Source organism: Delphinapterus leucas, chromosome 15 (genome assembly GCF_059928025.1).
Source record: "Delphinapterus leucas isolate spDelLeu-1000000601 "Yukka" chromosome 15, BTC_Dleu_Yukka2, whole genome shotgun sequence".
NCBI lineage: Eukaryota > Metazoa > Chordata > Mammalia > Artiodactyla > Monodontidae > Delphinapterus > Delphinapterus leucas.
Window position 1 is genome coordinate 37,723,851 of NC_143143.1, and position 22,527 is coordinate 37,746,377.

General features: G+C 63.5%; 3 protein-coding genes across 5 annotated transcripts; 2 read left to right on the forward strand and 1 right to left on the reverse strand.

Moving 5' to 3' along the window:
• Positions 1-6,586: 6,586 nt before the first annotated feature.
• Positions 6,587-7,539, forward strand: GNG13 (G protein subunit gamma 13). Its single transcript, XM_022594410.3, has 2 exons — positions 6,587-7,156; positions 7,341-7,539. The coding sequence occupies exons 1-2, from the start codon at positions 7,059-7,061 to the stop codon at positions 7,444-7,446; spliced, it is 204 nt and encodes a 67-aa protein (XP_022450118.1). The 5' UTR covers positions 6,587-7,058; the 3' UTR covers positions 7,447-7,539.
• Positions 7,495-16,007, reverse strand: CHTF18 (chromosome transmission fidelity factor 18). Its single transcript, XM_022594400.3, has 22 exons — positions 15,868-16,007; positions 15,455-15,649; positions 15,222-15,372; positions 14,888-15,056; positions 14,438-14,530; positions 14,291-14,343; positions 14,014-14,158; positions 13,483-13,692; positions 12,883-12,980; positions 12,482-12,605; positions 12,251-12,402; positions 12,023-12,116; positions 11,678-11,776; positions 11,406-11,536; positions 10,992-11,163; positions 9,938-10,162; positions 9,707-9,856; positions 9,484-9,614; positions 8,691-8,835; positions 8,474-8,587; positions 8,006-8,063; positions 7,495-7,930 (listed from the first exon to the last, which is right to left on the reverse strand). Exons 1-22 carry the CDS (start codon positions 15,956-15,958, stop codon positions 7,794-7,796), a joined length of 2,937 nt encoding a protein of 978 aa, XP_022450108.2. The 5' UTR covers positions 15,959-16,007; the 3' UTR covers positions 7,495-7,793.
• A 196-nt stretch (positions 16,008-16,203) lies between these two features.
• RPUSD1 (RNA pseudouridine synthase domain containing 1) lies at positions 16,204-19,160 on the forward strand. 3 transcript variants are annotated; one of them, XM_022594404.3, is made up of 6 exons: positions 16,204-16,376; positions 16,910-17,096; positions 17,170-17,293; positions 17,425-17,527; positions 17,681-17,782; positions 18,216-19,160. In XM_022594404.3, the coding sequence occupies exons 2-6, from the start codon at positions 16,915-16,917 to the stop codon at positions 18,641-18,643; spliced, it is 939 nt and encodes a 312-aa protein (XP_022450112.1). In that variant the 5' UTR covers positions 16,204-16,376; positions 16,910-16,914; the 3' UTR covers positions 18,644-19,160. The 3 variants fall into 3 exon arrangements, with proteins under 3 accessions (XP_022450112.1, XP_089752557.1, XP_030619446.1); XM_089896431.1 differs by lacking the exon at positions 16,204-16,376 and having other exon boundaries at positions 16,393-17,135; XM_030763586.2 differs by lacking the exon at positions 16,204-16,376 and having other exon boundaries at positions 16,395-17,096.
• Positions 19,161-22,527: the final 3,367 nt, after the last annotated feature.

A 22,527-nucleotide genomic window follows, 5' to 3' on the forward strand; every position in this document is an offset into this window, starting at 1 on the left:
GAACAGCCCTTTAGGAGGGAGGGAGGGTGTCCCTCGAAAGGGGCAACGTGGGGAGGGGAGACTTGAGAGGGAGGACCTGAGGAAGGGTCCTGAGAGGGAGGGATCTGCGAGGGGGACATGGGTGGGGGGACCTGAGAGGGAGGACCTGAGACAGGGGACCTGAGAGGGGGGGACATGGGTCAGGCAGAGGCACCCTGCCGGCTCTGTCGCCTGACTCTAACATCGCCCCTTTTTTCACGGAGTCCCGCGGCCGGTCACGCTCACCAATACCGCCGTGCGGGTGTCCGGCCCCCTCAAAGGTCACCTACCATAACTTGACAGGAGCCTGGGAAGCCAGATCAAGGGAACACCTGAGAGCCACAGACATGACAACACCGGCTCCCTCCACGCCACACTTCCGCCCTGAGGACGCCATCGCCCGGCTCCAAGATGGCTGCGCCACGCACGACGGCGTACCACAGAGGCCCCGCCCCTCAGCCGGAGGGCGGGCCCTCTGAGCGCTCCGCCCGCTCCGCGCTTCGACCCGGAAGGGATCTCCCAAGCTGGCAGCGAGCTTCCAGTGCCACAGGCAGTTGAAAAAAGGGTAGCGGCGGGGATCGTGGACCTGCCCAGGGTTTGGCTGCCTGGAACCTCCTGCAGGGCGTTCCCTCGCGGAGCCGTACAGTACTTTCTTCATGATAAACACCCCACGTTAACACCAGTAAGACCGCCGGAAACGTTTGTTTGGCTCAAGCTTTCTAGATAAATGGGCCGTCAGCCTCCGTGCTAGGAGTCCTCGTCCAGTAAGGACTTTTGATAACGACATCTGTCGCGCGGGGTTTCCTGCCGAAATCCTGGCCTTGAGTGGAAGCCCACTGACCCTGTTCTACGGTCCCGGCGGCCGAGCGGCCAGGGCCCCGCGGTGCGTGGGCTCCTCCCGAAGCCGAGTCCCAAGAGCAGATTTGTCCTGGGTGAACCCGAGCAGCGAGCCTGGCACATCCTGGGGCCGTGAGCGTGGGGAGGGCCCGGCGGGTGTGCCCTCGGTGCCGCTCCCGCCCGTCTCCACCCCGCGAGCTCCGCTGCCCAGGGCGCGCTCCTTGCGTGGACTCCCGTTGGCTTCGTCCTCTCCCGTGTCACATGACAGACGCTCCGCCCCCCCCCCTCCCCGGGAGATTTAATTCCGGGGGTAGGAGGGGTGTCTAGATCCCTGTAACTCTAGTGTCTGCCTCTGAGGCTTCAAGTTCTGCACCCCATCTCGCCAGAGCAGTCTGCACAGACTGCATCTCCAGGTGGCAGACACGGCCCAGGGGAGGGAGCCCCACGCTGGACCTGGGAGGGGTGAACGTCCACAGTCCCCATGGAGACCTCAGCCCCTGGCACAGGACGGGGGTCCTTTCTGGGAAGAGAGCTTTGTGATAGTTGAGGGTTCCCATTCAGTCACTTGCACTGTGCAGTCACCAGAGCTTCTGTAGCTTCTGATGAAATAAGCAGATGGCCAGGGATTCCAGGTGTTTGAGGGAAGTCACTAAATGAAGGACACAACACCCACAGAAGAGGGTGGGACCTGGGCAAGCCCCAGAGCCTCAGTTTCCTGCTCAGCACAGGGGCCAGTTCATCAGACTACCCTAGACGGCGAGTACTGCTGGACATTGTCCTTGCCTTGGGAGGCGGCCCCTGCCTGACAGAGGTGTCTCCTCCCTTTGCTTTTGTGGAAAACCTCTGGGCACTGAAATTGTTTCTAGGAGGCCTCTTTCATCCACTCCCACGTGGTGGTCGTATTGCTTGGGACTAGAAGCACACGTGCTGAAGGTGCAAGTCCCACTGTGCTTGGCCACTGGCCCAAGGGCAGCGGGGGGGCGGGGGAGGGTGGCTGATAGGCTGGTCTGCACCCGTTTCCTCTGTGAGGCAGCAGAGGTGAAGTGCTCCTGGAAGTGGCCCACTGCGCTGGGCCAGCCTTGCTCCACCTCGTCAGGGGGTGCATGTGTGGGGTCAGCTGTGAGACAGAGTGTGGGGGGCCCTCCACACGCCCCCAGCCCCACTCGTGTAGCTGCACGCTGCCGCTGCCCCATGCTCAGATAGAATTCTCTGCAGTGCTGCACAGACCTGGGGGGTGCAAGTCAAGAGGGAAGACTGAGAGCCACGCCCAGGCCTTTGTAAGGACGCACTGGTGGCCCGATGTGTGCGTCTGCCCTACTCACCCACCTTCGTGGTGCATGGCCCTTTGGGGGTGCAGACCGGTAGACTCACCAGCAATGCACAGGACCACTGAGTGGCATCGGCCTCATCAGGAGGGGACCCCCATGGCCTGTGGGCACTGGAGTGTTCGGTGCTTAGGTGGGTGCAGGCCCTGGGCCTGTTCCTGAGCCTCGGAGTCCCGAGATACAGACCATGTGCGTCTTCCTGTTCCACATGCTGGCAGGAGCCAGCATCACAGGAGGACTGGAGCGGGCGAGGAAGGAGATGGAGTCACCTGTGGACCGCAGAGCCGTTAGAATAAACCACTTAACCAGAGTCACTTCCCTGAGACTTTATGATTCAGAGCTTGTGCCGACTAGAGCCCATGGTTCCCTGGAATCATTTGTTGTATATTTTGCACACATGAGTCTAACAGCTTAAATTATTTTTGAAAATCGTTTTCAAACATTCAAAGATTATCCAAGAACTACCTAGTTTTTTGTGAGCTCTGTTTAACTGGGTGAAATAAAGCTTCTTTGGTATCTTCCAGTCCCCGTGTTCGCCTCTGCTGGTTTTGTTTCCAGGGACAGGAAACAAGTAGGCACATCCCCCGGGGCCACTGTCACTGTGCCTCAGGAGCGTGTCAGCCTGTTGTAAGACCAAGGGCTCCACGCCCACCCTGGGACGGAGTGCTGTCAGGCTGGGCGCCCGCCAGGCCTGGGCCTGCAGCATGGAACACTGTCTTTTAGTTTCCTCACCGGAGGCCGGTTGTATGTAGGGTCTGACCTCCCCAAGGTCTGAAGCGAAGCTGCAGACACGGGGGAGGCGGTCTCACTCAGGCCTCATCACACCTGCATGTGGGGCTGGATCTGCCCAGGCAGGGCACTCCATTGCTGGGGCACCATGTGGAAGAGAGCCCTGGTCTCAGGAGGACCCTGAGCAGGGAGCTGACAACAGCCTGGGTGGCACTGGGTCGCCAGCATGCCCAGAAGGGACCAGGTGAGAGGCCGGCCTCAGCTCTGGCCCCGTCCAGCAAGGCCACGGGTTGGAGTGGCATTGGGACAGCACCAGGCTGCAGGTCCCATCTGGTGGGGGCGTTTCCTGCCCCTGCTCCCTGAGCCCTCCTTGGGGACCCTGCCCAGAATGGGTCAGAGCACCCCATACACACCACTGTCTGATTCTTCCTGAGCACTAAACCTAGCACAAGGGGGACCCTGCCTCAGGGTCTCACTGCACCTCCCCCCATGCCCACCCTGTCCCCAGGAGCCCAGCCCACACCCCCGCCCCAGTCAGGAGCCCTGCAGGTGTGGGGCCTGGAGCAGCCGTTTCTAGGCCAGTCAGGAGCCCTGTTGGTTCTCACCAGCAGCCCAGTTAGTGGAGATAATTTCAGAAAGGCTGCTGGTCTCCCGGGATCTGCTCTGGGCAACTGTAAGGTGGCGTCAGCCGGAGCACAAGCCGTCACTGCTTCTGGAGCGTCCTCCTCCCACCGCAAATCACTGGGCCTTTGCTCATTCCAGACCCACCCGGTACCCCTGGGGTGTCTAGGGTTCACAAGTCCAGCCTCCCAGGAAAGTGAGAAATAGGAGTTGCTGGGTCCCCCAACTCTCACCAAGGACGGGAGCTTCACAGGCTCACATGAGCAGGCATGCGTCAGCTCGACCACCGCATGGAGTTTTGGCCTCTGCCACATGGGGCCACCAGGGTCAGCACAGGGACCACTTCTGAACCCTGAGGGTCCACAGGGCAGCGGGTGTGACCAGCACTCATAGACAGGAAACAGTACCTCAGAGCAGGAGTGCAGACCCTGCGCCCCACACAGCTCCCTCCTGCAGGCCAAGCTCCCGCCATCCTGATGACGTGACGATGCCCAGGTATGTTCAAGTGTCATCACTAAGGCCTGTGTGCAGCTCTAAGGCTGATTTCAGCTGTGGTTACAGTGGAGCTCTCTGATCCGCGGAGGAGAGATCAAACAGCGCCTGCAATGCAGGCCCCGGAGCAGACCACAGGGGCCATGCCCTGCCGGGTCACACCAGGGCATCTTCCAGAGGACTCTCAGGACACTGTTGTACCAGAACCTGGTCCTGGGTTCCCTGTCCTGCCCACACCCTCAAGGGAAAGGCGTGGGTGGTGGCAGGCCCTGGCTGGCCTGGGTCTCAGTCTAAATCTTGAGCCAGTTCTGGGGGCTGACTCGACACCCTGCCCCGAGCCCCCACCCCTCGTGAGCTGGGCCCACAGCCACAGGAGAGCCACAGGAGAGCCCCAGGTAGCCCAAGCAACACAGTGCATGTCCAGTCACAGGGCACCCAAGGGGCCAGGCAGGGGGGTGGAGTGAGGCCAGCATTGCCAGCCATCTGCCCTGAGGAGGATGCTGGCACCCTTGGCTCTAAGCTCCCCAACCCCCATAAATCCATAATAAAAATAATCCCTACTTTTCCTAACATGGCCCAGTTCCCGAAGTGCCTCCTGATCCGTCATCACACTGATGTGCCAGAGGGGCCAGGGAGGCGCAGCTGACCTTGTTTTATGCGGTCACAACGGGGAGGGCCCAGGAGCCCAAGGCAGGCAGGGAACACCCCCTACCCTGTCCTGCCTTCTGAGTGGGCGCAGAGTCAGCCAGGGGAGGCTGCAGGAGCACCTGCCGGGGGTCTGGCCCCGGCTGCCCTGGGGAGCTGTGGGGTCTGGCCTCTGAAGGGATTGGTTGGTGAGCTGGGCCCTGCCACCCACCATAGCTGCCCAGTCTGCCTGCCTCTGGCCTGGGAATGCAGGGCAGGGGCCGGAGCAGGAAGCAACTCCACCCAGGCCCAGGTGGCCTGGCCAGAACAGGCTCACACTGTGGTGGGTCAGCTCTGGGCCTATCAGTGGACACTGCTGAAGCCCCAGGGGGATGTAGCATCTTGACCCCATCCTTGCTATTCCCACCTGGCGTGGTGGCTCCAGCCCATGAGAGGCAGCAGCGGCTGAGATACAACCTAACAGCTGATAGTCTTTGGGGCTGCACAACGTGACAGCCCAGCCCATCCAGCCCAGTGGGAGGACACGTCACCCAGGGCCAGAGCTGACCCCACACTGCTCCCGGATGCATCTGCCACCCCCAGCTGGTGCCCCAGCAATGGAGTGCCCTGCCTGGGGCTAGCAGAGTGTGCCTGATGAAGCCAGATTCCCAGGGGCAACCCAGCCCTGAGGAAGGAGGGCAGAGAGTGGGGGCGGTGCTAGGGCCTGGCCCAGGTGGCAGGAGTGGGCGGGGCACCTGCCTGGGCTCTGCCTGCCTGTGTGCCCGGCTCACTCGTCCATCATTTCGCCCTCGCCATCACTTGGCCCTTGTCATCTTTGCCCTAGCGGTCACCGTCCAAGGTAGGTCTGGTGAACTGGCTCCTTGCGCTGAGCAGGAAACCGAGGCCTGGGGCTCTGGGGCTTGCCCAGGTCCCATTGGGCTGACCTGGACCACCCTAACCCCCGAGGCACCCTTGCCTGTCCGTCTGCGGGCGAGGGCAGCCGCCCTGCGTGTCGCAAAGGGCCGGCCTGACCGGTGGAGAGGACCCCTCCGTCCGCGGGCTGGCTGCGTGGGGAGCCGCGTCCGTGCGCCGTGCGCGCCGCCCGCAGTGCCCGCCGAGCCAGCGCCGTGCGCCGAAGCCGGGGGCGCGCAGGGCGGGCGGCGGCGGCTGCGGCTGCGGCGGCTGCGCGCAGGTAAGGCTGGCGGAGACGGGGGAGGGGGCTGCGGACCGGGCTGCCACCGCCCCCAGCCTGGGAAGCCCCCGCCCACGTGACTCTCTGAGAACCTGAGCCGCCGGGTGGGGTGCTGGAACTCGGGGTCTCTAGGAGGGAGCCCCTGCTCGCCCCCCTGGCTGCCCCTGAAAAGTCCCCCTACTCCCCCGGCTCTCACCCTCGCTCCTGGCTGACCCTCCCAGGAGCTCCCTCCACGGCCTGAGGCAGGCGAGGTCACACTCCTGGCAGGACCTGCCCACACTTCCCAGGTCAAGGAAGTCGGTTCTCTGGCTCCCAGCCTCAGTGATGCGGGCAGGGGATGGAGGACAGCAAGGGGCTCCCTGGACCCCTTGAGTGGGCTGCAGCAAGGGAGACAGGAGCGACCTGCCCTCCCTTGGCCGCAGCTGGCCGGGTTTCCTGAGAGGTCTGAACCTGTGGCTGTGACAGGCGGGCCCACCCTCAGAGACGGGGCCACAGGCTTGTAGGCAGGTCAGAGGAGACATTGGGCAGTGGGAGGCTGCAGGGGTTCCAAGTCTTGGACCAGCTGCTCAGCCTGGGACCCCAAAATCCCCAGCATTTGCCCCCAGCCCCCTGGCCAGAGATGCAAATAGCAGCCCCACTCTCCTGGCCCTGGATTAACCTGCCCTCGGGGTGGGCTTTGCCCATGCAAAGCAGGGGGAGGCGCGTGTGGGTATGGGTATGGGTGTGTGCGTCAGGGTCCCACCCCTGACACGATAGGTTTCTGCTACCGGGAGTGGAAAGTGGGTCTTGCAGGTGGAGGGTCAGGGGACCTGTCCTGTTCTGCTATCCCCCAGCACCGGGACATTACCCCACCTTCTCCAACCCACAGGCCCAGCCTTGGTGAGGCTTTGCTGGTGGGTAGGGGTGGAAAGTTTTCTCTGCAGTTAATTAGCCCCATGGGAGGTAGGGGGCAGGCACACAGGGCCTCATTAGTGGGGCCTCAGCTCCAGCCCTGTACCCTGGTGAGTAGCATGGGCTGTGGGGGCCTCCCTAGGCAGTGAGCTGGTGTCAGTGTGATAGGGTGGGGGCTCCCTCCCTCCCTTTGTTGGGGGGGTGGGAAGGGGCTCACCAGTGGGGATGGAGCATCTGGAGGGTGATCGTAGGCTGGCAGCCCCCTGGCTCTGTTGATTCCTCCCATACCTTCTAGCCCCAGGCTGGCCACTTCCGAAGCCCCGGATGCCATGGAGGAGTGGGACGTGCCCCAGATGAAGAAAGAGGTGGAGAGCCTCAAGTACCAGCTGGCCTTCAAGAGGGAGATGTCATCCAAGACTATCCCTGAGTGAGTCCCCAGGACCCCATGGAGCCCCGGCCACACCCCACCCAAGGCCAGCCATGATCTGCGTCTGTTTCCCTGCTCTGTGCTCATTTGTATGAGCCAAGACCACACCCCCACACACTGCCATCAGGCAGCACTTGAGGGACGGCAGGTGCCCTCGTGCTCACCCTACCCTCCCCACCCACAGGCTCCTCAAGTGGATTGAGGACGGGATCCCCAAGGACCCCTTCCTGAACCCCGACCTGATGAAGAACAACCCGTGGGTGGAGAAGGGCAAGTGTGCCATCCTGTGAGGCCCCCACACCCCAGACTCACGCCTCCCTGTGAAGAGAACGACTCTGTAAAAGTGTGACTTTTATAAAGAGTTTTCAAGCATGTACATGCTTTTGTACATTTTCTAGGAGAGAGAAAGCAACACCCAGGCACCCAGTGTGTATCTGGGGACATCTCGTGTGGCTCCAGGGTGTCCGGTGTGGATCCAGGGTGTCTGGCACAACCCCAGAGTGTCCGGCATGGACAGGGGGGTCTGGCACGGCCCCCACAGTGTCCAGCATAGATCCTGGGGACGTCAAGTGTGGGTCAGAGTATCTAGCACAGTCAAGATGGCAGCATGGATCCTGGGGGCTTGGTGTGGCCCAGGCTACAGCAGGTCCCTGATGTACAGGCTGCGCCGCACGGCGTTGGAGACGCCCTCCTTGAAGCGGAACCAGACGTCGCTCCTGCCCACCGCGGTGCCCATGCGCTGCTCGGCCGTGTCAGTCTCAGGGGCTGCGTGCTCTGCAGGGGCCACACAGTCTTTCCTCCACCCGACCCTGACCCCAGTCCCTCAACCGCCCCCACCTCCCCACACACCTGTGCTCGGGGCTGCCGCTCTCTTGACAACCACACGACCGAAGAAGTCCCTCTCGGGCTAAAGGAGATAGGCCAGTCAGGTTCACGGGGGCTGACCCACAGCAGACAGTCCCCTACCTGGTGGGAGGGCCCAGAGGCCATCTCCCAGGGAGGAGGGGTCTCGTGGCACCTCTGGGCAATGGCCCCCTACCCTCACCCCAGCGCGGACCCTCTCTGCAAGTGTTCCCTCCACCCTTCACCACCCTCACAGTCGCCTGCTCCCTGCCAAGGTCAGGTCCAGGGTGGGAGGTGCCAGCATCCTGCCCAGATGAGAAACTGAAGCCAGGTGGAACCATCATGCTGAACAGCAGGGAGCTGGACCTCCAGGACTTAGAACCATAGCACTCCAAGGTCACCCACCCAGGCCCACGTGGCCCCACCCTCTGGCCACCTAGCCCCGCCCCCCCATTAGGGTTAGGGTTACCACACCTGCTCCTCCAGGGCAGCTCTCTTCAGGATGCACTCCAGCCGCTGCTCGTGGCTGCATGGGGCAGATGGCTGCGCCCCTTTCTCCCCAGTGCCCCCCAGGGGACCCCCGTCCACCTACAGGAAGTCACGTACAGTGAGAGCTGATTGGGCAGGATCATACCAGGGACGGTGTCCACTCTGAGGGCCCTGCTCTGCTCAGAGCCCGGGGTGGGCTCACCTGGGGGCCGACCCTAGCCCGGGCCAAGGCCTCCACCCGCCGCATCTTCTCCACTTCAATCTCACGGGCAATGAGCTGCTTGGCCTGGTAGGTGAGGGGCTTGCGGGTGGGCAGCTCGGGAAAGCGGCAGACATCCTCCACGTTCCTGCTCTCGGGGTGAGCAGGGCAGGGCAGGACACCAGGGCACTCAGTCAGCAGAGACGGGGCAGGAGCTACTCACTAGCACCGACCCCAACTGCTGGAATGCGACAATGCAGGACCGGGTCCAGTCCTGTCCCTGCCGCACCCAGCTCTGTGGCAGCAGGGGTGTTATCCACTCTGAGCCTCTGTTTCCCCAGCTGTATGTGGGCTTGAAGAGGGCTGCAAGGGAGGAACTGACACAACGTGGCATGGCCTGGATTCAGGCCTGGGGCTGGGTGCTTGGGAACCAGCATCATTACTGCCTCAAGGATCTGCATCTGGACACCACTGCTGCCGGTCCTCCATCCCCACGACCCTCTCAGGACAGAGAAACGGGGCCCTGGGGAGCTCAAGGGCCCTCTGGGGGTAGCTCCTGGGGGCACTGAGAGGCTCTGCAGTAAACCTCAGGTCCCAGGGCTGTGCCCACCCCCCAGTCACATCTAGGCAAGGAATGAGCTAGGACTGACTCTCCCACCCTCCAATGGGGAAACAGACTCACACCTCCAAAGCCATGCATTTAGACTCGCGCCGAGCAATCACCATGGCACTTGGAGCCCAGCCCCCCAGCCTCCTGCCCCCAGGCACCCCCACCCCAGGTGCTGCACAGACTCACGGCTCCAGCCTGTAGACATACTGCCCATCGGGCGTGCGCTCCTGGCAGTAGGTGAGGCTATAGGCGAGCATGGTGCCCACGAGGCTGGCCAGCTGCTGTTTCTCTCGGGCGCTGTACAGCTGTGTGCTCACCTGTGGGATGGTGGGCAGCAGGCAGGGGTGCTAAGCGTGGCCAGGGGCCTGCCCCCACCAGGAGCCACAGCCCTTCCAGGCAAGGCACTCACAGGGCGCAGCTTGGGTGCGAGGATGTCCAGGAGCAGGCAGAGGGTGTCCAGGATGAGCGCCTGCGGTGCAGCCCGGCTGCGGGTGGCTGGCGTGATGCCCGACACCAGCGTCTGCATCAGGTTGTGTGTCCGGCTCATCCGATTCTGGGCCTGGGGTGGAGGGCAGACGAGGACCAAGTCACCCAGGGCCCCGGTGTTAGACCCTGGGTGTGGGCAGGGTGTGGGGCGCACCTCCTGCTGGCTGCTGGGAAAGGTGATCCTCGGCACGTGGCTGGAGGCAAAGAGCAGGTGGAACGCCGGGGGCAGGAAGGGCAGGTAGCGCAGCAGCTGGAAGCTCTGGCCGTGGTGGGCGGCCCGGCTCAGCAGGTCGTCGAAGGCCAGCCAGTCAAGTGCTATGCACACGGCTGCCAAGCTGGAGTCCCGCAGCCTCAGCCGCAAGAAGTTGTCGAATAGGCCCTGCGGGCAGGTGGACGGGCCAGTTCCCTGAGCCCCTCCAGCCTCATGCCCCCCCAGCCCACAGCACAAGCACCACCCAGTGGGACCCTTCCCCTCCCACCTGCTTGCAAGGCCCAGGGTCTCAGGCACAGCTGCAGACACCAGCAAGTAGCCACAGGGCCCTGGGGACGGGGGTGGCCAGGAAGGCCCACCCTGCCACCCCAACTCTGGTTTGACCAAGACCCTGAGACATGTGAGAAAGAAGCCCCCAAGCCCTCCCTAAAGGAAGTTGTGTTCACCAGAATCAAGGACACAGAGCCCCCACTCTTGTTCCATGTGGGAATCCCTCACCTCCAGCCACCACACTGCCCTCCACACTGTGGATTTCCAGATTTGCAAGGATCCCCAGCTGCTAATCCAAAGCTGCTTAGCCAGGGAGGCAACTTACACCAGGCTTCCCAGGGGATGGGGGGCATCCACCACCTGCTCTCCACCCCACGTGCACCCACATCCCTGTTCCCACAGCTCACATCCAGAATCCAGCTACTGCCGGGGCCCTTCAGATAGTTCCCCAAGAGCAGCCAGAGTGACTCCATCATACGACCCCACGCTGGCCATCCCCCTCCTGCCAGGGTCAGTCCTTCCTCCCAGCCTGTCCCTGCTCCCACCCCTTCTCAGAAGCCTCCCGATGCCCCGTGTCCACTCCCCGCCCTCCCACCCGCCTGTTTCTCCTCGGGCTCAATACCATCTGAAGCGTGTCCCACTCACTGTCTGGGGATGAGAAACAATGCCAGATGCTGGCCTTCTGCCCCTCAGCCCCCCGCAAAGGTTTGAGGTAGAGCATGGTTACCTGGACCACCTTTTCGTGCTCACCCGCAGAAGCGGCCACATGCAAGATGTGGTAGAACCGCTGAGAGGCCGCGGTCAGGGGCACCTTGGTAGCGAGGGGCCCTGAACCCACGTGTCCATCACTGAGCAGGAGTGTGTGGGTGGGCAGGGTCGGGTCCTGACCCACGCGGTGCCTGCAGAGAGGGCCCTGAGGCTGGAGTGGAGCCCCCGCCCCATCACCCTGGACCCAGCCCTGCCCACCCTTTCCCTCCCGGTGGCACCAGCTTGTATACATTTACGACACCCTGAGGTCCCCGAGAAGAGACAGTGAGGGAGGCCGAGGCAGAGCCAAGCAGCCCCCAGGGCCGTGCAGCCTCACACCCCGTCAGCAAAAGCAGAGCTGGCTGGCATCCCAGACTGGGGCTGGCCTACCTACCTCCGGGCCTGGGGCAGCTGGAAGACCTCCTGCCACACGGAGAAGAGCCCCTTGCGCTGGTCCTTGAGGCCAATGCGTGTGGTCTGCACAGCCTGAACGCTCAGCTCCCGCTGGCCCCGCCCATGCAGGAACTGGACATGGGGTGGGGGGTGGGGCGGTGAGGGTGGCTGACCCCCACTCGTGTAGAAACTAGACACGGTGGTGGTGCGGGGATGGGGGAGTGCTGGCTGCTGGCTGCCCCTGCCCCACCCCCGCCACGGCCACCTGCCCACCTGTAGGGCATTGATGCAGGCGCGGATGTCGTTGTCTGTCTTCTCGCAGAGGGCCGCCAGCGCGCCAGGGTCAGGCCGCATGCCCCGCCGCAGGGAGATCTGCAGGGAAGTGAGAGGGTGAGTGTCCCCCCGACCCCCACCCTAAAGCCACCTCCTCCCTAGAAACAGGGGTCAGCTTCTGTCCTATGGGGAGCAAAGGCCAAAAATCCCTGAGGGAGGACCTCGGTCGTTGCTTGGAACCACCCACCACCAGAGACCAAACTGTCCCAGCACCTCCACCCCATATCCTGGGACCAGCTGGGAGGCTGGGGGCCTGACGGCAGAGGGAGGGCAGCCCTCACGGACCTCCTGGAGCCGCTGTGTGAGCCTGGAGGGCAGCGTGGGCGGGAAGTGGAGCAGGAGTGCCTGCTGCTTCAGCTGCCGAAGGGAGGGCACGAACCTGTGGGATGAGCGGTTTGCACAGCGAGCCCACCTGGCCAGGGCCGCCAGGGTGCGTGCCACAGCCCAGCAGGCGTGGGGCACGCCCACCCAGCGGAGACCACGCCCCGCCCCGCCCCGCCCCGCCCCGCTCACTGGTCATTGCAGATGCAGATGATGGGCCTCATCAGGATGCCCCCTCCCGCCCGGCGCCGCCGCCCCCCGCCCGTGGGCACAGCGGGGCCCCCTGGCTCTGCCTCCTGTCGGCCCTGGCGGTCCAAGACGCTCAGGAGAACATTGATGGCGGCCTGGGGGGACATGCAGACGGAGGTGAGTCACAGCCCCCACTGCCTGCCCACCCGGCCGCAGCACACCCAGGAGGCCCACCGTGGGGGCCCCGTCGATCTCATCGATAACCAGGCAGTTGGGCCTCCCACCAGTGCCCAACACCGACTCCATCTGCGTGGCTGCCTCGATGCGCGTTCGGAAGGCCTCAGGGCTGCGGTCATCACTGGAACCAAGAGGCCAGGGAGGGGCTGTCAGGGCAGCCATGGCCTCAGCCAGGGCAGCAGCCAGTGTCCCCAGCAGGACAATTTCCCAGGGCAGAGCCACCACGTGTACAACTCACAGATACTACACAAGGCCACCCCATGACACTGCGGCCAAATCCCAGTAAGCCCTGAGGATGGACTATTCCACAGCCCACCACCCCCAGGCTTTCAGGGTTGTATCCCAGGCTCGACCAGACACATCAGGACAAAAGGAGACCTGGCCCTCCCCCAACTCACCTCGCGTTCATTTCCACCACAGAGTACCCAGCGTGCCGCGCAATCACATGGGCCAGGGTAGTCTTGCCCAGCCCTGGGGGCCCACACAGCAGCGCCACCTGCAGCCGAGGCAGGAGAAAACGTGCTGTAACCCACACCACCTCACGGACTCTGGGAGACCCTGGCCCAACCGCCAGAGACTGAAAATCCTATCCCATGAAGCTCAGTGCTAAGAGATGTTCTCCTGCCCTGCCCCAGTCACCAAAGGAGAACAAGCCCCTGCCTACTGGTCGTGCAGAGCGAGAATAAAGCCTTGCCTGAAGTGAGTGACATTTGTACCTGACAAAGACACAGCTGTTACTGACGTGACTAACACCCAGAACCCACCCACAGTCCAGCATAATCACTGTGGGGAGGTGCAAGGCCCTGCAAGGAGTGCTAGTCTTATCTAAGTCATTAGAAGAAAGGACTCAAATCCCAGCTCACGTTGCTGACACTCCTCACCTAGACTCTGACATCATTCCACCTACACCCTTGGGGGCAGTAAATGTGCCTCATGGCCCCTAGAGGCTGCAAAGGTGCCAGCCATCCAGAGAACAGCCCACAGCCAGGTGGGCTCACCTTCTGCCGGGGCCGCCCGCTTGGATCCAGCTCAGCCTCCAGCATCTCCTCTAGCACCTGTCCGTGGCTTTTCCACTTGCTGGAGGCTGTGGCCTCCTTGCCACCAAGGGCCGGTTCCACACTGGGTCTGGGCTTCCGGGTGGGCCGCTCTCGGCCAAATACCACCAAGTCCCACAGCTTCAGCCACTTGAGGAGGCAGCGGTTGGTGAACTGCAAGAAGAGAGGCCCGGCCTGGGGGGGCGGCCACCAGCACCAAGGACTCCTAGTGCCTGCCCCTCATGTCACCCTACTGTCATGAGCCCAAAGACACACACAGTGATGCTGAGGCTGAATGACAAGTGATGACCGGTGAAAGGCTCTGTACTGGCCTCAGTTTCCCCACCTACAATTCAACGAGGCTGGTCAAATCCCTTCTCCAAATCCTGACACCTCTGTGGGCTGGCAAAATGAAGACCTGCTAGGCCCTAAGTACTTTTCTCTCGGCAACAAAGAAGCCAGTCACACTTCACTTAAGCAAAAACAGGACCTCACATCGTCACTGAGCAGCTCCGTATAGCGTTGCGGTGCGAACTCATCCACCCAGAGGCAATGCTGGGAAGCATCTTGGCTGTCAGCCGGCTCCTCCTCAGAGGCCCCCGAGGGCTGGGGCCCCTCCTCCACCTCCTCTGACCTAAGACTGGAGAGCATTGTGCCCTGAGCCACTGGGCCTTAACCCCATGCAGGGATCACATCCCCCAGAATACATGCTGGTGGTCAGCAGTCCAAGGACCGGTGAGGACCTCAGAGGTGGAGGGGCCCACTGTGTCACCTGCACAGTGTGTCCGAGAGCCGCTGGGCCTCTTCCAGCAGTCGCTGGCGCCGCTGTGCAGACAATGGGGTTGGAATCAGGATGGCTCAGCCAGCCAGTCACCCCTGAGCTACCTCTCCCTTCCCAGCAAACCCCAGCAGACCCTACCTCGCTGTCGATCTTCTCCTTCAGGGAGGCAAAGGACACACCCAGCAGGTCCAGCTGGCCACGGCCACGCCACCGGATGTCAAGAAGAGGGCTCTGCAGGGAAGGGAGAGCATCAGTCACCCTCCTCTAGGTTATGGGATTTCTACAACCCTCCTCCCAACAGTGCTCAGGGACCTAGATGGCATTTCCTAGCATCTAGGCCACAAGGAGCCCCTTCTCACCAGGGACCCCAAGGGATCATTGGAATGGCAGCAGATCTAAGGTGGAGAAGAGAAAAGAAGTAAAGAGGAAGAGGAGAAGAAAAAAGAAAAGAAAGAGGAGGAAAGTGAAGGAGAAAGATGGCTCTCCCGAGTGGAAGACTAGAGGCCAGATGGACCTCTAGAGGGGTTCCCAGGGTCAGGGTAGGGGATGTGATGTCCAGGCCCCCGCTCATGTCTGCACAGCACCCACCTGGACCCCAGTGCCCACTGGGTCAGCCCGAAGCACTAGAAAGGCCCGGTCGCCGCCCGTGGAGGTCACATTGATGTAGTCCTCCAAGACAGGGGGCCGCCTCAGGACAGGATTGCGGGCGGCTGGCGAGGCCTTAGTGAGACCCACATCAGCCCCGGTGTCCAAGGGCCTGGGAAGGGACCATGACCATCTTGGGGATTCCTGGGGAAGGGACTTGGATCCACTGCTGGCTACCCAGCCCTCCCACAGGCCCCCAATCCCCAGCCTTCAAGACGTGGTTGAAGAAACCAGATCCTTCCAAGATACTGAGATACCTGTACCCCAAGCTACACACCCCTTGCCCCATAGTTCAGCAGGGACCTCAGGACTCGGTGGGGGGGTGATGTCCTGAGTCGGGGAGTCAGGAGGCAGCGGCTCTTCCATCTCATCAGATCTGAAGTTCAGTCTCCTGGCAGCCTCCAGCCTGGACCGTTTGACTTTGGGGGCTGGGGAGACACATGGAAGGAACAGAGGTCCTTCTCCAGCCTCGAACCCCACCCCTATGCTCTGGGCCCCCGGAAAACATACTAGGGGGCAGGGGTCTGTCCCCGTGGATGTCAGCGGCCAGCTGCCTCTTCCTGGCACCGCCCTTGCTGTTCCTTGGAGGTCCGCCTGGAGAGCAGTGAGTGGCAGCGTTCCCTCCAGCAATGGTCTCCTCGAACGTCAGGCGGGGCCGGCCCACGGTGGGCCAGGGGTCTCTGGAAGGTGACATGGCGGTTGTCCCTGCGGAGAGAAAACTCACAGCAGTCATGGAGAGCAGCTCGTCTGCACACAGTCACAGCCCCCGAGGTCGGCGGCGCTGCAGGGCCCTGCTCTCTCTCAGGTTGTTGCTGCCTCCCGGCCTTCGCGCCTCCCCTCCGAGCAGCCCTCCTGGAATCCCCGGGTGGGCCAGACCCCTGTCGAGCTACGGGGGACGAGGCCACGGCAGTGCCCACGCCTACCTTCCAGCTCGGCCAGCACCTCGAGCTCGGCCGCGAACTGGCTGTGGAAGTCATCCTCGACGCCGTACAGCTCCCGCTCGTAGTCCTCCATGGCCGCCCGCCGCCGGCTGCGAACCTCCCGCGCCCAGCGCGCAGCTCCTGCCCAAAGCGACCCGGCGCCGCCAATCAACGGCCGGCGTATCCGGACGCTCGCCATTGGTCAGCGGGAGGGGCGGGGCGTGGGCGGGGCTGCGCGCGCAGGCTGGGCGGGGCCGAGTCCGTACGTTGGAGCTGGAGCGGCGGGATCCGGGCGCTCTCCATTTGTCAGCACGGCCGCCCGTCTGCGCCGTGGGCGGGACGTGGGCGGGACGTGGGCGGGACTGAGCGCCCAGGCTGGGCCCGGCGAGGCGCACCTCTGTGGTCCAAGTGACTGCTCCGGGGCTGCTGGGCCACGAGGCAGGGAGACGCGAGGGCAGGAGCCAGGGCCGGGCAGCAGCATCGGGGGCCCAGACGGCGCAGCTCAGCTGCAGGTCGATCTCGGAATGGGCAGGGGCGCGGGAAGTGTTCGCAGTGGAGTCCGCCGGGCACCTCTCCGCCTGTGCCCATCAGACGCGGGAGGCGAGGGTTCCTCGGAGGGGAGGCAGGGCAGGGCACGTCTATGTGGGAGAGGGAGAGCCCCATCCCCTGCCCTGCACCGCACTCCACTCAGGAAAAGGCCCCTATCGCGCGTCCGTGGCCCGTCCGGGAAGGGTCCGTGGGAGCAGGCTGGAGGGCAAGACTGCTTCTCCCCAGGCCCAGGTCTGGCAGGACTGCCCCACAGCCAGAGCCTAGGGCAACACTAGCTCCCCTGATATTGGCCAGACCCCTGCTACTTGACACCCTGCTACTTGACTCAGAGGTGGGAGTGCAGGCACACAGTAGGTCTGCAAGCTTGCCTGACACAGCCTCGGTGGCTTCAGACCCAGGGCCCTGGGGAGCAGGGGTGTCCACGCCAGGTGGGCAGGGCCCTGATGTGGGCTGGGCACCCCATGACCCCGCTCCATGTACTTGCCCTGCATTGCAGCCACCATGGAGCCAGGCAGCGTGGAGAACCTGTGTGTTGTGTACCGGAGCCGTGACTTCCTGGTGGTGAACAAGCACTGGGATGTGCGCATCGACAGCAAGTCCTGGTGGGAGACGCTGACCCTCCAGAAGCAGCTGCGGCACCGCTTCCCAGAGCTGGCCGACCCTGACACCTGCTACGGGTTCAGGTACCCACAGCAGCCTCCGTCGGTGGGAAGCGGCCCACAGCCCAGCCACCACTGATCCTCTGCCCCATGCCAGGTTCTGCCACCAACTGGACTTCTCCACCAGCGGGGCACTCTGTGTGGCCCTGAACAAGGCAGCCGCAGGCAGTGCCTACAGGTGCTTCAAGGACCGGAGAGTCACCAAGGCTTATCTGGCTCTGGTAAGGCCCAGCTGGTCCTTGGAGCAGGAGACTCCAACTCTCAATCCACTTTGATAGCCTCTGGCTGTCAGATGGGTTTCCCAGCAGTGGTGGGTGACCCCGTGAGCAGCGTGTGACCCCCTTCCTGGCAGGTGCGGGGGCACGTCCAGGAGAGCCGAATGACCATCAGCTATGCTATTGGCAAGAACAGCACAGAAGGCCGGACCCACACCATGTGCATTGAGGGCACACAGGGTACGGAGGGCAGGGGGTGGGGGCCAGGGGCACAGTCGTCCAGTGGGGACCCTGGGTAGGCTGGGGCAACCCGGGCAGGCGACCTGAGATTGGGGTGGACTCAGCCATGGAGCTGGCCCAGCCAATTCTCTGGGCTTTCCTTGCTCCCTTCAGGCTGTGAGAACCCAAAACCAAGCCTCACTGAGCTGGTGGTCCTGGAACACGGACTGTATGCAGGTGATCCTGTCTCCAAAGTGCTGCTGCAGCCTCTCACGGGTGTGTCCAGGGCGCGTGTGCCCAGGTCTCCTTGCTATCTGCTGATGGTGTCCTGCCTTGGGCATCTCCTGGCACAGGGCACCGAAGTGTCCCTATCACACAGGAAAGGAACCTGCCCAGGGTCTCCCAGCATTGCTGGCCAGGCTGACTCCTCCCCCACACTCAGCCTCACAGGCTGCAGCCTCTTGCCCTGTACAAGGTCGTTCTGGCCTGGGTTCTCTAGTTGATCGAGCATCGCCCTGGCCTCACCAGGGGCAACCCCAGAAGTCGCTTCCGTTCTGAGTTCTGACGTCTTCGTGGCATGAAACAGGGAGGTCTGCTGCCCCCAGGGGTTGTGTGAGGCTTCAAGGACAGTGCTGGGCATGACGTGAATGGGTAGGGGGTGGGCACGGGGTGGCGCCCCCGCCTGACTGGCCCCCTCTCCTCCCCAAAGGACGGACGCACCAGCTGCGCGTGCACTGCAGCACCCTGGGCCACCCCATCGTGGGGGACCAGACCTATGGCCAGGCCTCGAACCAGGAGGACCAGCCCTTCCGCATGATGCTCCACGCCTTCTACCTGCGCATCCCCACATGCACCGAGTGCGTGGAGGCCTGCACGCCCGACCCCTTCGTGCCCACCCTCGATGCCTGCTGGAGCCCCCACACCCTGGTGCAGCCACTGGACGAGCTCGTCCAGGTCCTGCGGGCTGCCCCAGACCCTGACCCCACAGAAGGGGGCCCCAGGCCCTGCAGCCCCTCCACGCCCCTGCCCGGGCCAGGCCGGCCCCCACCGCCCCCTGCCAAGCTCCCTGAGACAGAAGCACAGCGGGCCTCCTGCCTGAAGTGGCTGTCGGAGTGGACGCTGGAGCCGGACAACTGAGAGCATCGTGCTGGGGTGGGGATGGCAGGCTGGGACTCCAAGGGCTGGGGGCTGCAGGTCAGAGTCCTGGACACATCCCTGCAATGGCCAGGCCTGGAGCGGGGCCGGCAGGGCCAGCAGGGGGAGCCAGGCAGCTGCAATTCCAGAGGATTAAGCTCTTGGGCTGTGGGACCCACATGGGCCTCCCTCCCAACACCCCAACACCCACAAACTGCCCCAGAGCACCTCCCTGGTTCTAGAGCCTCAACCCCAGGAACTTATTTGTAGACTTGATCGGGGTCACCCTGGAAGAGGCAGAGCCAGGACCTGGGCCACCCTCAAGGTGGGCTCCTCCTGGGCCCCCAGACAACACCCCAGAGCACCGTGCTCCACGCTGCTTTGCTCGGACCCTCTGTGGCCATCACCCCAGCCTGGCTGGGTTCTCCATCTGCAGACCTCAACCCTCCTTGCTAGGCCCGTCTGACCTTGTGCCTTTGCTTCTGCTAGACTCTGCCCCCTCCACCTGCATCCTGAGTGTCTCACGTGGAGGTGGGTGTGGGCCACACGCCTCAGCCCCCACCTCACGTGCCATCCCTCCAGGCCTGCCCTGAGCGCTGCTCCATGGGGTCTTCCGGGCCCCTAATTGCGGCTGCTGCCTCCATCACCTGCCTGGCAATTTCCAGGCAGGACCTCAGCCTGGGAGCAAGGGCAGCCCGCCAGCCCCCGCCTCCTCCATCCCCACAACACGGCCACGCCTCCCCAGCCATAGCTGAACTCTGAGAACTGGGAATAAACGCTCAATGACTGACCCTGCAAGTGACCATGAATGTGCCTGATGTGGGGATTTCAGGGGGGCTCAGACCCCCACCCCATCCCTTCACTGGACAGACCTTTGCCCTAGACCCCAACAGGAGCCAGGACGGACCTTATAATCCTAGCTGCTGACCTGCCCACCCCCCATACAGTGAACACCCTGCAGCCCTGGTGTGGGGGCTGGGCTCTGAGTAGGGGACAGAGCTGGGTCAGCTGCATCCCTGGAGGACCCCAAGACCCACAGCCAAAACCATCAGAGCATCCACCTGGTCCCACCAGGGTTCTCCGTAGAGCTGCTGCCCTCACAGTGCAAACCTTGGGGCCCTCCAACACCTCAGAATGCCACGGGAGGGCTGGCGCCTAGGTCTCCAGCCAGTTTGAGGTCACACACCATGTCCCTGTGCCCAACTAGGCCAGGCCCCTCCTCTTGGCCGGCCAAGGCAGACAAGCCCTATTGTGGGGCTCCTGGGCTCACCCCACCTGTAACCACAGCAAGCTTTCAGCCCGGGTGGAGCCAGAGGCAGCCCCCCCACCCCACCCCCACCCCGCATGGGGCCTCTGCAGAGACCCAGGTCCCAGCCTCTGCTCCCCCGTCTCCTCATCTGTAACAGGATCGGAGGGACCCACGGGGCAGCAGCCCGGACAGATGGATGGCTACTGTGATGTGCCCAGCACAACCCTTTCTCGTCAGATGGGGGCGGGGTGGGAGAGCATCACCTTCCTGGCACTCCCAGCACCTCACCTCCTTGCTGAGGACTGCCCCACCTCTCACCCCACCACGCTCTGCTCCACCTCCTTCCCACTACCTTCACCCTCTGCCCTCCTCTCCCCGCCACCATCTGCCCCCCCACACCCTAATGCCCTCCTCTGCCATCAACTCTTACCTGTTTCGCCCCCTTCTCAGCATTTCACCACTGTGTCCTCCTTAGGTCCCTGCGGAGCATCAGCCCCTCACCCCCAGCGTGGCCCGGCCCACAGACCCTGCTCAGTGAGTGTGTATAGAGAATGAAAGAATGGTCCCCAAAGGACTCAGGGCCGTGAGCCCACTTTGTGCAGGCTTCCCACCTCTCCCCACGCCCGCTCCTCACGGCCCCACTCCCTACACCTCTGGGCGGTGCTCAGCCACTGTCATGCCTGCTGTTGCCACACGGGGTCACTGCTGACCCCGGCCCCTCATAGCCCTGTCCTCTTGAGACTGCGGTGACCTTTGGAAGTTCCATTTCCCATGGACACACCCAGGTGCTTCCCAACTGCTGGCACCTGCCAGAGGGTCTGGACCTACAGGGGCTGTGGCCAAGCCAGGACCACCCTGACAGCCCTTCCTTCCAGGTGCCCCCAGGGGCCCCTCCCCACCCAGCTCAGGCAGGGATACCCCACAACACCCCAAAGGGTGGCCAGGTCTTCCTCCCTGTGCCCCAGCGACTGGCCACGTGTTGGGGCCCTCCCTGGGGCACAGGTCCTGAACTCTGGAGGGCGTTTCTCATGCCAGGACAGAGAGAATCATTTTTCTTCAGCTGGCTGGCATCATTGCTGTCCCCCCGCTCAGGTCCCAGGAAGCTGCTGGTGAGGCCAGGGAGCCAAGGGTCACCCCCATCCCCACCCTTCTGTAGCCAGGAGTCTCGGCTGGGCCAGGACCCAGCCTCCAGGGCCCCCACCCCCGACCCCAGCCACAGGGACAGGAGCACACAGCTGCCGCCACCACGTGGCCCTGGGGCTCCAGCCCCTGCTTACTGCCAAATGGCCTGAGGAGGTCAGCCAGGTTGGGGCCTTGGGACGACCCTGACTGATGGTCTGCAGGGTAGGACCAGTTGGCTGAGGAGGGGCCTAGGAGAGAGCGGAGGGCAGGCGTGACCTGCCGCAGAGCACTGACCTGGGTATGACAGCCTGGCTCAGGGCCCATGGGCTGAGGCTGCAGAGCAAGCGACAAGACAGACAGGAAGAGGGGTAGACTGGACAGACAGACAGGCAGCCACGGAGGGAGGGAAGGCAGGATGGAAGGGCAACAGGGGCCCATGGGTAGGAACTGGCCTGGGGATGTTCCATGTATATTTCCCCTCTCCCCACAGCCTGGCTCCTCCCCCTGAAGAGCCCTGTCAGCCCCTCTGAGAACCCCCAGGACCACAGATCCCGATCTTGCTCCCTACAGGTATGCTGCCTCTCCCGTTGGCCCCAGGACATGGGGTCCACCCAGTCCATCTACCCCCCACAGCCTACTGTGGGGCAGCCCGTGAGCGGTCATGCTCCAGGGGGCACAATGTCGGCAGGTCAGGAGCACACCCAAGTGCCCAACCCTGCCCCTGCTCACTCTGTGTGGACAGGGACAAGCCGTCAGCCAGCGTGGGCCTCAGTCTCCTCGTGTGTACGGTGAGCATTGTGCCATGCTGCTGGCGGGGGCCGGATTCCAAGAGCAGTACGGGACAGAGCTGGGGATGGGTGTGACTCTCTACAGCCCAGCACTTGCTCTGTTGCTGTGGTCATTTGTCCACCCGGGGCCTTGGGCTTCCCTAGAGGCCAAACCCAAAAGGGGCAGCCAGCAACTGGCCTCCTGCACTCACTGGCCTATGGGGAGTGTCCTTCAGCCAGGCCCGGACCCTGGGGTGGGTGGAGACCCCACCACCAAGTGACATCCCACCCCCACAGACCCCTCAGCACCCAGAGCTCCAGCAAGCCCTCAGCCAAAACTGACTGCTCCAGAGCTGACCAGCCAGCCTCAGGGGGTCAGTGCTAGAGCCCAGGGTGAGCCTGCCCACCTCCAGTGGGACCTGCTCCCTGGACCCCGCCCCCCTCCAGACCCTGGGGGTCACTGGCCTCACTGCCAGATGGAGCTGAGCTGGTCCTCCTGGTGGCCAAGGGGCCCTTGGAAGCCCATCCTGGGCCAGCTGGACGGGGAGTCACTGGACAGTTTTCAGGGGAGAGGGGCTGTCACCACAAGCTCTGGGTGCCCTCCAGCTCTAGATGCTGCAGCTGGACTCCCATGGGGCCTATCCAGGGGCCGGGGAGCGATCCTCAGCTGGTCCCTCCAGCTGTCGGTCCCCCAGGGTCAGCACCTCTGCTTGTCTGCGGGGTTGGCTCAATGGGCATGTGTGGCCCTT

Excerpts from the sequence above, each read along its gene's own strand:
- CHTF18 (XM_022594400.3), bottom strand. The coding sequence starts at position 15,958 with ATGGAGGACTACGAGCGGGAGCTGTACGGCGTCGAGGATGACTTCCAC. Across the intron at positions 14,344-14,437 it reads AGGAGAAGATCGACAGCGAG|CGGCGCCAGCGACTGCTGGA; the intron begins GTAGGGTCTGCT and ends TTGTCTGCACAG. Across the intron at positions 8,588-8,690 it reads GGGCTAGGGTCGGCCCCCAG|GTGGACGGGGGTCCCCTGGG; the intron begins GTGAGCCCACCC and ends GACTTCCTGTAG.
- RPUSD1 (XM_089896431.1), top strand. The coding sequence starts at position 16,888 with ATGTACTTGCCCTGCATTGCAGCCACCATGGAGCCAGGCAGCGTGGAG. Across the intron at positions 17,528-17,680 it reads GTGCATTGAGGGCACACAGG|GCTGTGAGAACCCAAAACCA; the intron begins GTACGGAGGGCA and ends TGCTCCCTTCAG. Across the intron at positions 17,783-18,215 it reads GCTGCTGCAGCCTCTCACGG|GACGGACGCACCAGCTGCGC; the intron begins GTGTGTCCAGGG and ends TCCTCCCCAAAG.
- GNG13 (XM_022594410.3), top strand. The coding sequence starts at position 7,059 with ATGGAGGAGTGGGACGTGCCCCAGATGAAGAAAGAGGTGGAGAGCCTC. Across the intron at positions 7,157-7,340 it reads TCATCCAAGACTATCCCTGA|GCTCCTCAAGTGGATTGAGG; the intron begins GTGAGTCCCCAG and ends CCCCACCCACAG.